The sequence below is a fragment of the Xiphophorus couchianus genome, chromosome 7 (genome assembly GCF_001444195.1).
Source record: "Xiphophorus couchianus chromosome 7, X_couchianus-1.0, whole genome shotgun sequence".
NCBI lineage: Eukaryota > Metazoa > Chordata > Actinopteri > Cyprinodontiformes > Poeciliidae > Xiphophorus > Xiphophorus couchianus.
The window spans coordinates 726,372-739,411 of record NC_040234.1 but is presented as its reverse complement, the minus strand read 5'-3'; the positions used below and the strand labels follow the sequence as shown (position 1 = coordinate 739,411).

The window sequence follows — 13,040 nt, the reverse complement described above, 5'->3', positions numbered from 1 at the left end:
GGGCAGGAGAGTATGATGATGATAATGAGGTTGTTCCTGAACTGAACCTGTTGAAGAATGTCTTCAGGTCATTTGCTCTGTCCAGAGTTCCATCTATCTGATCCTCCTTTTGCTGTAATCTTCGTCATCCCTGACCACACATTTCTGATATTGTTCCTCTGCAGTTTATTCTTCCACGTTGTTTGTTTGCAAAATAACAAAGTTATTTACATCATGTATTTTGTACAACTGTGGCAGCAAGTGTTAATGACAGATGGACCAATCCAAATATGCATAAAGTAGATTCATTTCCCTTTAGTGTGCTTCTGAAAAATGTTGTATTTTTGAAATCTTTATTACATTTGTTATTGAAAAAAATACACACTTTAAGAACAAAATATAAGAAATAAAGGGCCAGCAATTGGTAACAAAGGCAACATTACCCAAAAGGTGAAACATTCATGAAAGCATTCTGATTATGGCTAAGACATGTTTTTTATGTAACATTAATTTTTTAACTTCCCAACACATGGCAACATTTTTTGGCTAGCAGGTTTTTGTATCACCTTCCATGTTTTTGAAAGTCTTAATTTTCACCAAAAACAATGTCTGCTTGTAAAGGAGAGGAGAAAATGCCAACAGCTAGTTTACAAAATAATTGTTAGGGTGGATAGCAGGCTGTAGCATTGAATGTTTGCGTCTATTTGTCAGCTGAACAGATGCAAAGATTCAAAGAAAGTAAATCAATGGATAAAGAATGTTGCGACTGAATGTACAAGAATGTTGTACAATAATTATGAACAATACTAAACACACTGTGCAGAACAGTGACTAAACTGCATCTTTGGATAAAGTCTTATTCAGCACCACTGCTGTAGTAGGCTGAGATATGTTATGTTCTTGTTCATTTAAAACTGATACTTTTAACACAGTGAAATTTGGTTTTAGTCGCATCAAAGTCTCATTAAAAGCTAAAATTTAATCTGTCCTTTTTAAAAAAATATATAAATTAATTTTGATTAAGGCTGCGACAGACTGGCGACCTGTCCAGGGTGTACCCCGCCTCTCGCCCGGAACGTAGCTGGAGATGGGCACCAGCAACCCTCCCGACCCCATTAGGGACAAGGGTGAACAGAAAATGGATGGATGGATGGAATTTTGATTAAGGTGACTGACATAGTCACTCAGGAAACTCCACTACACCAAAGTTAGCCCATGGCCAGCCAACGAAAAGTATGCTGAGAGCATCAAAGTTACAAAAGAACAAAATCTAAAACACTGCAGACCTTGCTTACCTCAGAGTTCCTGTGACCTTCAAGGTTTCTAAACAAAGATGCCACAAACCTGTGCCATACATTTGCTAAAAAAAAAAAGATCTCTCCAGTAAACACTAAAAACAGTGGTGAAACATTTTGTAAGTTGTACATCCTGTATCATCTGGTCAAAATCTAATACAGAACTGCAGAAAGATAAATGTCACCCTTCCTTCATATCCTGGTCAAACTCTGGACTGAAATCTGATTGACCCATAAAATAGTTAGTACATGCTCAAAAAGCATCCTATAAAACTGTTGAATTAAATTAAACAAAAAAAGGACATTTTTAAAGCACGTATTTGAATTCTCAAAATAGAGCTTCCTCAACCACCATACCAACTCCTTCAAACAAAGAGAAGTCATTAACTTACAAAGTTAATCAAACAAAGACAGAAAACTGCAAAAGGTGTTAAAAATAATTTCAGTGCACTCACAGTCACAAAAACAAACCATGTCAAAAACCTTGAGCAAAGTCCTTAAACAGGGTCAAACCTTGTGATGAATGAATAAATCATTTATTAACCTTGATTTAATATCTTTTCGTCTTCAATGCCAACAAGACAGAGTGATGCTGAATATCTGGAGGTCTGAAGTAAGAAGGACCATGGTAGAAAAAGTTCATTATGGTTTCATGTACATATAAAAAACAGAGTGAGACTGTAACACAGATCTAACAAAAAGTCTTTTAGTTTGAAAAAGTAATCCTTCAGTTTGATACACAGTTCTTAATCAAAGGTTTTAAAGTGTTGCTCTACAAAAAGACTGTGCTAAAAACTAGAGTAGAAAAATACTTACATGTGCAACATATTATTCTCTATAGTTCAAGTGAGCTCCATGTGTGTCCTAGGGAGACCTTAGGAGAAGTCTGTTTGGGTTCCACCAGGCAATGAACAGAAAATACAGGCATTCAGGAGCAGTCAGTTGATGTGCAGCTCAAACTCAGAAGGGATTGTCATCCTGAGAAGCGGGGCTGAAGGCGGAGCTCCGCAGGATGTCCAGGCAGTTGACCAGGATTAGCGTGCCGGTAGGGTGCTTCCAGCGTTTGGTGATGGGGCTCTTCATCTTGTCCAGGCCCATGTGGAGCTCCTGGATCACGTCCCTATAGCTGTCACCGATCTGAGCAGCCCACGTGACCAGGAAGTCATACGCTGGCTTCCACATGGCCTGTGGACATGAAATGCAAATATTGCATGATCTGTTAACCATGACTCCTGCTGGCAATGACTAAGAAAGTTTTCATACCCATTGTACATTTCCACATTTTGTCCCGATTAAATCAAGTAAATCAATCAAGTTTGTAGAAGCACTACTGAAAGTCTTTTGCGTTTTGTCTCTCCCAACTTCACACATACAGTCAAAATTCTTGCACATTTTTTGTATGGAGGATATTTGGAAACTTAATTAAGAAGTTTTAGAAGATAATCTAGACTGAACTAGGTTCTCCCTTTAGTATCGTCCTGTATATAACTTCATCCATCTTTTAACTGACCTGCTTTCTTGTTCATGTTGTTGTTGCCACAACATAATGCTGCCATTACCATGTTTCACCATGTGCATGAGGAAAAAAATGTAATTTTGGTCATATCTGACCTTTTTCCACAGATTTGCTCTGTTCACTAAGTGGCTTGAGGACAACTGAAGAGCCGACTTCTTTATGTTTTTCCTTTAAATAGACCTGCATAACATTAAAAACACATGAAATCTGTGATATTATTGTAATGATAATATTAATTGCAATTATTATGCCGCCCTGACCCACTTAGAGAAGCAGGGGAGCTACGTCAGAATGCTCTTCATGGACTTTAACTCAGCATTTAATACCATACTTCCCCAACGTCTGGTGTCCAAGCTAGTAAACCTTGGGCTCCCATCATCTACCTGCAGTTGGATCCTGGACTTCCTAACAGGTCGCTCCCAGAGGGTCAGACTGGGCCCCCACACCTCCACTGCTCTGAGCCTGAACACCGGATTGCCACAGGGTTGCGTGCTCAGCCCACTTCTCTACACCCTCTACACTCATGACTGTGTGTAGAGGGTGCAGACCTCAGCAACAAGATCATAAAGTTTGCAAATGACACGACTGTTGTTGGTCTCATCTCAGGCGGGAAGGGGGAGCTGGAGTACAGGGATGAGGTGAAGCGGCTGTCAGAGTGGTGCAAAGTCAATAACCTGCTCCTCAACACCTCCAAAACAAAGGAGCTGGTGATCGACTTCAGGAAAAACAAAACGGACATCCAGCCTCTCACCATCAGTGGGACCTGTGTGGAGAGGGTCCCAGTGTTCAGGTTTCTGTTCATGAAGTTGGAGGACAAGCTAACCTGGAGCACCAACACCAAGGAGCTGTTGAAGAAGGCACAGCAGAGACTGTACTTTCTGAGAATACTCAAGAAGAACCGTCTCCCCTCAGACCTGCTGCAGGCCTTCTATCACTGCTCCATAGAGAGTGTGCTCACGTACAGTCTGTGTGTCTGGTACGGCAGCAGCACATCAGCGGAGAAGAAGGTGCTCCAGAGGGTTGTTAGGGCAGCAGAGAGAACCATAGGCTGCCCCCTCCCCACTATGGAACAGATTTACATTTCCAGGCTCCACAAGAAAGTTTTGGACATTTTAAATGACTCTTCACACCCTGGCCATGGTCTCTTCCAGCTGCTGCCATCAGGCAAGAGATACAGAGCAATAAAAACCAGGACAAATCGCCTAAAAAACAGTTTTTACCCGATGGCAATCATGGCACTAAATTCAAAGGCATAAGAACTTCTGCTCTTGACACCACTTGTTAAAAATGTCAATTCTGTTGCGACACCTCCAGGCGCTGCAACCATCTTCTGATGTCTATTTATTTCTCATTTTGTACTATTTATTTCTTTATCTTTGTATATTATGTATATACACATAACCTGCATCTTAACTCGAGTCGAGCAAATCTCAATCTCGTAATCTGTTGATGACAATGACAAATAAATCTTATCTTATCTTATCTCTTCCTGTCTTTCTATGTTATCATAAAAGATTACTTTTTTTTTTTACATATTATATACTGTTCCTTTTAACTTTTACTGTACATTAAGCACAAATGCTTGAGTTAAGCAAACTATTATCAACAAAATCTTGGGGAATAAATCTGACTTTAACTCATTGAAATGCTAATGTCTTTTAATTGGCCAAACATTTATTAGCCAGCAAATAGACGAAATAGATGACACTTAAAATATTATACCTCATCAACTACCACATCAAGTGTATCTTTTTAAACTCTGTTGTGTGTCGGTTTGTCACAAACCTTCAATAGAATACATCAAAATTTGTGTCTGTGAGCTGATTAATCCCTTTTGTTTTTGAACTGAATTGAATGTGAAAACATTAAATGGATACTTTAGCAATGAACAGGTTCCAACAGGCCTACTTCACTGTCCACTACGCCATGCTTGTCACGGTGCGGTGCCTCATAGGCGTCCATCTGTTGGCGGGAAATCTTGGTCAGCTTCTCGGCTAGGTCCCTCCATCGTCCGGCCACCTCCACGGCAGTGGTCAGGAGGACAAAGTCCATGACAAGTCTGGCCACAAGACCCTGACAATCCATCTTCAGCAAAGCCTGCAAAGAAACAAACAGCTTCAGACAAAAAAAACTGAATCAAGTAGGTTTAATGGAAGTAAATTTAGTAATTTCTTATTGCTCATATCTTGTTCTTGAAAGGAGTAACATTTCACCTTTATCAAAATATATAAACTCAAGTATTCCTTTCAAATAAGCTTTTTCAGCTTCTCACAAATCCACACTTCTCAAAAGTGCCCCTCTTTCCTAAAAGTACTTCCTCTGGCCTCAACACAGACAGGTCTCATAGAGATTCTGTCACATAATCATTATGCTTCAATTCAACAGAGCAAAGGTGACTTTAATGTTCTAATTTGGGCCTTGACTCAATGTGTAGGAATGTGTGGAATGACAGGATATTAAGAGACAGGATGAGGGAGGTGGGGAGGAAAAGGGGTGAGTGAGGAATGTAAACTCCATGCTCCAAAAGTCTCACTTGTTCTTGAGATGAGACAAGACCAGAGAATGAGATCGTGTCAGCTGTGAGCCAATTGCATAATAATTTCTGCTCTGCAGGAATGCCGAGCTAAGAGAAACAAAATGAAGAGCAGTTCAGACAAAAGTCTATCAGTTTCACTAGTAGAACACTGTGGAGTCAAAGATTGTTTGTTTGCCTCTGGATCTATGAACATTGAAGGGGAAGAAGAACTTTGCTTCATTACTGGATAACTAAATAGGAAAATTCAGCCAAAAGTAAAGTGAACACTTCCTGCTCCTACATTAAGTGCTACTGAGTAGTTCTAGTAAAATCTATCTGCCAAGAACAGACACTCTTGACAAATCTAAAAACAAATAGCTTTGCAAATCTGGGGACTGAGACAGTGCTTATTCCTGTTTGCAAAACAGCTCAAGCTCAGTCAGAATGCATGAAGCATATGTGAACATAAATTTTCAATGTCTGCAGGTTTTCTTCCAGAATTTTCCTTTATTTTTAGCTAAATTCCTAACAACTGTGACCACCTTTCCTGTCCTTTTACATATTGATTCTCTTTCATTTCTTTTTCACTCAACAGAGTTTACGGAGCTGGGACCTCCAATATTCAACACAATTGACTCTAAACAACTAATAGGTGTCTTTTTTTCTTCTTCTCTGAAATAAATGACGTGCACAAAATTCCTCCAGGAAAGGTAAGCTCTAATTTATTGGCTGATACTTGTATAACTTCTGTTGCAAACAGGGGCGTCATGGCAGTCATCTTAAAAGGATTATAAATCCACCACTAAATGTGCACACAGTCAATGCAGATGATTGCTGCGCAAGTCAATTTTGTGAGCTGTCCCTGATGTATTTTGTCCCTGTATTTTATTTAATGCAACAATAAAGCTAACAGATTAAAGTCACTGCGACAGATTGGCGACCTGTACTCTGCTTCTTGCCCAAAATGTCTCGCTGGAGATAGGCACCAGCACCTCTCCCGACCCCATTAGAGACAAGGATGTAAAGAAGATGGATGGATGGATGGGTGAGTGGGTGGGTTAAAGTCAATGGGCACTAGAGAATGTCCTGACCGGTTTTCTGCATTTGAAGACATTTACTGCATTTAGCTTCTCCTATATTAATTTTTCAGAATAAATTCAAAAGCACTACTTTACTTGGCTGTTTTGTAAACTTAGGTTTTTGACTGTGAAGAATTCTTCAAGTAACTAATCATTTATATTAATGGTCTTATTTTGAACTGCGTGTTGGACTAACTATTCAATCAATATATCCTCTTTGTTAACACTGGTTCTAACTGCAGGAAGAGGGGTTTAAGGAAGTTGATATTTTGTATTGTCGGCTAGTTTTTCTAAATGGAGCTGCAGATTTCACCACTGCTAAGCCACAGAAATATTCTGGGCCAGTTAGCCTGACACTTCAGGCTGCTTTTCAATGTTACCATGACACTACCTGCCGGAGGAAACAAGGATTTAGGTTGTTACAGACATTACTGGTTTCTAGTTCTAGTTTCCCACTGTCAAGAAAATCCGAGCTCATCCCACTTCCCCATGCTGGAGATTTTAGTTTAACAGTAATAATAAATAAAGTTATCTTTAAAATGAATCACTCAAGTGACATCAAGGCCCAACAGTAGACTTAAGTGTCAATAAAATAAATCTGGTTGTGTGTGTTGTTTTTGTCTCATGCAAACTTTGCTTTAATTCTACTTTTTTCTATCTAATCATAAGAAATCATAGTCAGTCAGAGAGAGTCATTAAACAGGAAAAGCAGGTTTCCTGGAAAAAGAGGAAGTTTCCAGCCTGCAGATTTATAAAAATAGTTGAGACTATTTTAAAGCATGAAAGTTTTAAAAAATTAAATCTAAACATTATTAGTAATTGGATAAGATTCAAAGTAAAATACTTATATGAATATTGGTTTACTTGTAATAATACACTTATATTTGTGGGAACTACAAGAAAAACAAGTAACTGTAACTTTAGTAGTAAATAATTAGAATCATGTATTATTCTTGGTTTCTTTTCAGAAAAACATCTGTAATAACTCACATTAAGATTATAATAAGAATAATTAATAAGTTATGGTTATAAAATCATAAATGAATGATAGATCAGAGAAGCTGAAGAAAATAAATGTGATATAAGTTATGGTTATAAAATTATAAATGAATGCTAAATCAGAGAAGCTAAAGAAAATAAATGTGATATAAATGTGATTTTGACATTAAACTTGAAATGGTGTAAAAAGGTGTAACTGCAATTAAACATCACTGATATGTTGGAGGTCGAGAGTAGGTGAAAGGTTGTGCAGGCAATGGACATAGGAGGTTGAGCAACCCTGAGACATTGGCACAGACATCAGGAAATGTCTGTAAGACAGTGATGGATATGAGATCATCTGTCTAAGCAGACAGCAGGCGCACCAGGGGGGTGGATAAACCCTATAAAAGGTGGGTGCAAAAGAGGAACCTTTTGTTGGATCCTCCGGGCAGCTTCGAGCCAAGATCGAGATGGACAAAGAACTCTGCAGCTGAAGAAGAGCCGGGGCCACGGAGCCGGAGACTGTCCTGCACATGGAGACCAACCCGTCTGGCCCACAATCTGTGGCTTCGAATCGCACTTCTCTCATCGGCTGGGTTCTGACCCCAAAGACAAAGATGAAGACAAAGACAAGGAAGAAGAACTGGTGCCTTTTTTCCTGCCAGCACCAAGTCCTGTGTGACCTCAGCATCCATGCGGAGAGGAGGCTCATCAGACCTGCGGAGATCCTGGCCTTCGTCGATCAACATCTTCCTCCTGCTGCCACACCTTCTTCATCATCAAGCCAGGTCTGGGGTTCGAAACGCCAAACTCCGTCCGTCTCTCTCAAAGGTTCCCTTTTTTAGTTCTCAGTATCAGCAGTAGGGAAAGATAGACTAGATGATTGATTTTACTTATTTGATTATTTCTGCTACTGAATTAAGCTGTACTGACCCTTGCAAAAATGCCTTACTAATAAAATATTTAGCATAAAGAAAATCTAAAGATGTTGTGGACATTCAGTTAATGAGTCACCTTAAAGTTCTTTGATGGTTGTAAAATAGCTGTGATGTTTGATTCTGGAGAGGAAGAAGTGGAAAATGTTTTTAGGTTGCTGGTAGCCCATATTTAAAACATCATCCTTGGGACTCGACCGAGTCACTAAAACCTACCTGGTTCAATAACAAATGCAAGTTGCAAAATAGAGAACGAGCGACCGTTAACAGGTGTGCTCTGTGAAACTAGTTGGCTGTAGGCTGCTCAGTCTGGCTAATTCACAGGGGGAAGAAGGGTGGGACACCTGGATGTAGGCCGTCAGATAACCAGGCGAATCGTTTCTCGAAACCAGCTTAAACAGAGTTTACTTCAGTTCTGGACAGGGTAAATCCCAGCAGATTTAGGAAACTCAACGGACCCGTTAGACGGAGAGCTGGTAGCACATCTCCCCTCTCAGAAGCGGAAGTACGAGAGTGAGAGAGTAGAGACAGAAAGGAGGGGGGGGGTGTTGCGCAACAACACCACATTATAAAAACTACTGTAGACCTGAGAAAATCGATTAGAAAATGTGCAATGCCTGCAATCCCGCAGTGAATTTCAGGGTCTGAGCTAGAGGGAAACAGATACACACTGCTGTTCCCTCTCGTTCACAGTGAGACAGTGACTTTAACAGCTAAATTAAGCAGTTAAAAATACATGGAAAGTGGAAAATGTACTCTTGCTGTTGTTGGCACTGAGTCTTACAACAATAACAGCCCAATGTATCCATGGGGTATGTGATCTCACGGCATGGCTGCTTAATGTGTGAATAGATCTGCAAATTAATGCGCATACCGGCCAATGCCAATACAAACTCCCCCCCAAAAAACAACACAAGTATAGGCCAAAAATATATGTTGGCTGATGTATCGGTCGACCTCTAATAAGGGCTATTGATATAATACTTGCACCGTAGGTATTAGAACAGTTCTGTGAATAATCATGCTTTGTTTTATGTGTGTATCACAATCGGCCTATGGGCTGTGACGATGTAAAAATGTGTATGACTTTGGAAATTTGGGCTTTCATCAGTTTTAGTGAAAAGCTTATTTGGTGCACTGGAAGAGACTAATTTCATGGAAAAACTGCAGCAAGTATCAAAATAATGACTGTATCATGAGCATCAGGAAGGTCTGAAGAGAAACTCATACAAAGCTTATGTCTACATTGCATCGTTTAGGACATATGACATTATGGAAACATATCAGAATACAACTGCGTTCTTGTGATTTCTTTGTCTCTCAATATAGTATCCTACTCCCAATTTGGTGAGACCTCGGACCTGTGGATTGATTTGCTAGAGTCCAGAATTGATGAGTGTTGCATTGAGTCCATGCTGAATCCAGACATAGATTCCAACGTTTTGATGTACAATAATGTATAATATGTGTAGAAAACGTGAAAATTGAGTGCATGAACCACAGCTGTTTGGGAAGTAGCAGAATTTCCCAAAATTTAGAGTGGTACACTTTGGGACTATGGTATCATTGGAATCCATCATAAAGATGAATTATGAGCATAATGCCACAAAAAAGGAGGGATTATATAAAATTAGTAAAAAGAAAATGTTAAAAAGTTGAATTATACGGTGGTAGCCAAAGGATACCACAACATTTTAACATTTGAATGGTGTTTCTGGCTGAAAGTATGTGGAAGTAGTTAATTGTGAAAAGAGCAGATTTTGTAGAATTTTGGCTATATTCCATTGATTTCAATGTAGCCAAAATATGTAATATAAGCTTAATATTTTATCAATTGTTGAAGATAACAATACCAAAAAAATAATAGCTACCAACAGCAGAAGTAGCAGAATATTGTATAAGTTCAATGGTAGAAATAGCAAAAATTGTTAAAAAATAACAGAAGACAGTAAAATGGGGGACAAACAATAATAATAAAAATAGTAATAATAAAGAATTATAACATTATTTTCTAATAAAGTTGCTAAGCTTCAGCTCACTGACAAACTGGTCGTAGTTCGCCATTGTTGTTGAAGCCAGTAAAGCAGATTTGAGCTTTGCATAGTGTGATGGTGAGCAACCAATAGTCGAGGCCTTAAAACACCTCCACTCCTCATTTGCATAATGAGGCAGAAATGCATATGACAATGTAAAAAGAGGACATAAGGACATGTAAAAACAAATATCCACGTATAAAGAAAAGGAAATACAAAATATATAAATTTCTTGAAAAATATACTGTATATACATTTCTTGATGAAAACACATGAGTAAGGGAAAGGCTAAACAAAATATATATATTTCTGCTTTTCGTTTTAGTTAGGTTAGCTTTGGTCATCTATAACAACTGCCTGAAAGTGAAAAAATAAGATCAAAAATCCTACTAGTTCCACAGCATCCAAAACCAGAGTAGAAACCAAACATACAATGCCTCAACTGAAGAATTCTGAAAAAGAGTCTAGAAAAAGAACAAATCAGAACTAATGTAATGGAACATGTGAGTACTATGTTGGAGTAGAATTCTACAAATCTGACAATAGCACCACTCCCCCCCCCCCCCCCCTTTCTTTGAAGTGCAGCATCTTTTACCTTCTACCAATGTGCTACAAAGGGCATTCTGGATTTTATGCAGTCTGACACCAACTAAAACAACATGTGGGGCTGCTGTCCAATAGACATTTTACAATCTCAGTCCAGCACAAAATTGATTAGCGCAAAACTAAGATCCATCTTCAAGTTTAAAAAAGATCTGGTGTCAACTTTAATGGTTTCTTGTAAAGCAGGGGTCCCCAAACGTTCTCCTGTGAGGGCCACATAACTTGTCCCTTCTCTGATGGGGGGCCGGGGTCAGTTTGTAACAGAAAAAGTGTGACGATTGTAAGAGTGCTAAACATAAAAATGTATTGTTTTTCAGAAAGCACAATCAAATAACCTTTTCTGGATTCTTCAGAGAACAAAAGTCAGGAAATAACACTATTTATGAAATAAATAATAACCAAATAACACTGGGTTCTCCACATAAAAAAAAGGGTTAGGGTCAATTATATGCATGTATAAAATAGTTACTAACTAATAGTTAATAATAAATAAAGTTCATTACTAAGGAACATTTTATTGCAAAAGTCCAACTTATCAAATAAAAGTGCACATATATGAAAATACTCTGGTATTGTTCAGGGGGCCGGACCAAATGTGGAGGCGGGCCGCATCTGGCCCGCGGGCCGTAGTTTGGGGACCACTGTTGTAAAGTATTAAGCACTGAATAATTCTGAGCTGGAATCACTTGATTTTGCAAACAAAAAAGCAAACAACTCTAGAAACTCAAGACTTCACTGTTGTGGAAGAATTAAAACACTGTGCTGTATTTTTCCAAAATGTCAACTGGTCTCAGTGTTATGTGGCTAACAGAGCATGTGTGAATGTGTAGTTAAATGCCACAGTTTTCTTCCACCAGCTCGGCATCAGTGCAGCTCCCAAACATATAAATCACCATTTGTCGCAATAACTTGAGAATTCCTCCAGACATGTTTTCAGAAATTATGCTGGAGTGGAAATGAGCAAAGCGGGTGTTTCAATCAGAGGTGGCCACATACACAAATACACACACACAAACACCCCCTGTATGTCTGCGAACCCTGCCTCTGACATGCAGAGACACTTTTTGATAAATAACTTATTTTGTCTGTCATCTGGCTTCCATTTTACTCCTCTGCTACTATACTGACACCCAATCTTCTCACTCCAGACTCCTCTTTATTGTGTTTCCATTCCATCTTCATTTTCCACCTGACTTGTCCTCTTACCAACCCCTCCATCTAAACTATAACGTGGCTTTTGAAATTGTGTTCCTTCCCCACTTCTGCACTTAACCATTTTCCTGATCTCTTTTGTTTTGTGAAAAGCAACGTTGGAACCAAAACCTTGAAAAAATTAAAGATTGAGAATCCATTTAAACTCTTCTTGGGTATTGTAAACCAGCCCTGGACCACCTCCTGAAATCAGCCTGCATCTCCTGAGAGTTGCAGGCTTTTACAATAATTTTGTCAATTATTGTAAAAGCAGCAAATGCTCCCACCCAGCCTCAGAAGGAGGAGGCGCAGCAAGTGAAGAAGGCCAAAGAGGAGGAGAAAAAATTGTAGACAAAATGGAGGCCAGATGATAGAACTGAGAGCTAATCACGGCTAATGGGACTCCTGAGTCTTCAGAATCCTTTCATGGAATAGGAAGTTTTTATTACTCCCCAGTTCTATCTGATTTCACTGCAAGTACTCCACAGGGGTCAAAGATTCTGCTGCAGCGCTGAGAAATAGTGAAAAAAAAAACGATACAACGAATGTTGTAGTTTCCAGTTTGAGACTTTGGTAGTGCTGTCAGTACAACTGTATCTTTGCAACAACTGGAGGAAGAATAACTGAAGGAGTTAGACAAGATTCACACAAATTGACAGTTGGTTATTTGCTCATTGTTTAAGTAAAAGCTTTAAAGTAGTGTCTTCTATTTACAATATTTGCACCAAGAAATGAGCTAGTGACTAGAAACTGACAGAAGACATATTGGTGGCTGACCAGTCTCTACTCGTTTTTTTCCCGGTCTTTAATTGTTGGCTCAGTTTCAGTCTCGTTTAACAAACTGAGACAAGGCCAATTCAAGACTCTATAGCTTTTGTCAAAATTACGAAAATTTAACTCCCCTCAATCTTCA

General features: G+C 39.0%; 1 protein-coding gene across 2 annotated transcripts in view; it reads right to left on the bottom strand.

Moving 5' to 3' along the window:
* Positions 1–1,796: 1,796 nt before the first annotated feature.
* The window catches only part of LOC114147956 (SH3 domain-binding protein 4), a 73,076-nt gene continuing 61,832 nt past the window's right edge, over positions 1,797–13,040 (bottom strand). The window contains exons 4-5 of one of the 2 annotated variants that reach the window (XM_028022782.1): positions 4,699–4,887; positions 1,797–2,459 (exon numbers count right to left, since the gene is read on the bottom strand). In XM_028022782.1, coding sequence (XP_027878583.1) covers positions 2,235–2,459; positions 4,699–4,887 — 414 coding nt within the window. In that variant the 3' untranslated portion in view covers positions 1,797–2,234. Of the gene's footprint in view, positions 2,460–4,184; positions 4,888–13,040 lie in introns of those variants that run through there. The other variant, XM_028022783.1, reaches the window with a different exon arrangement.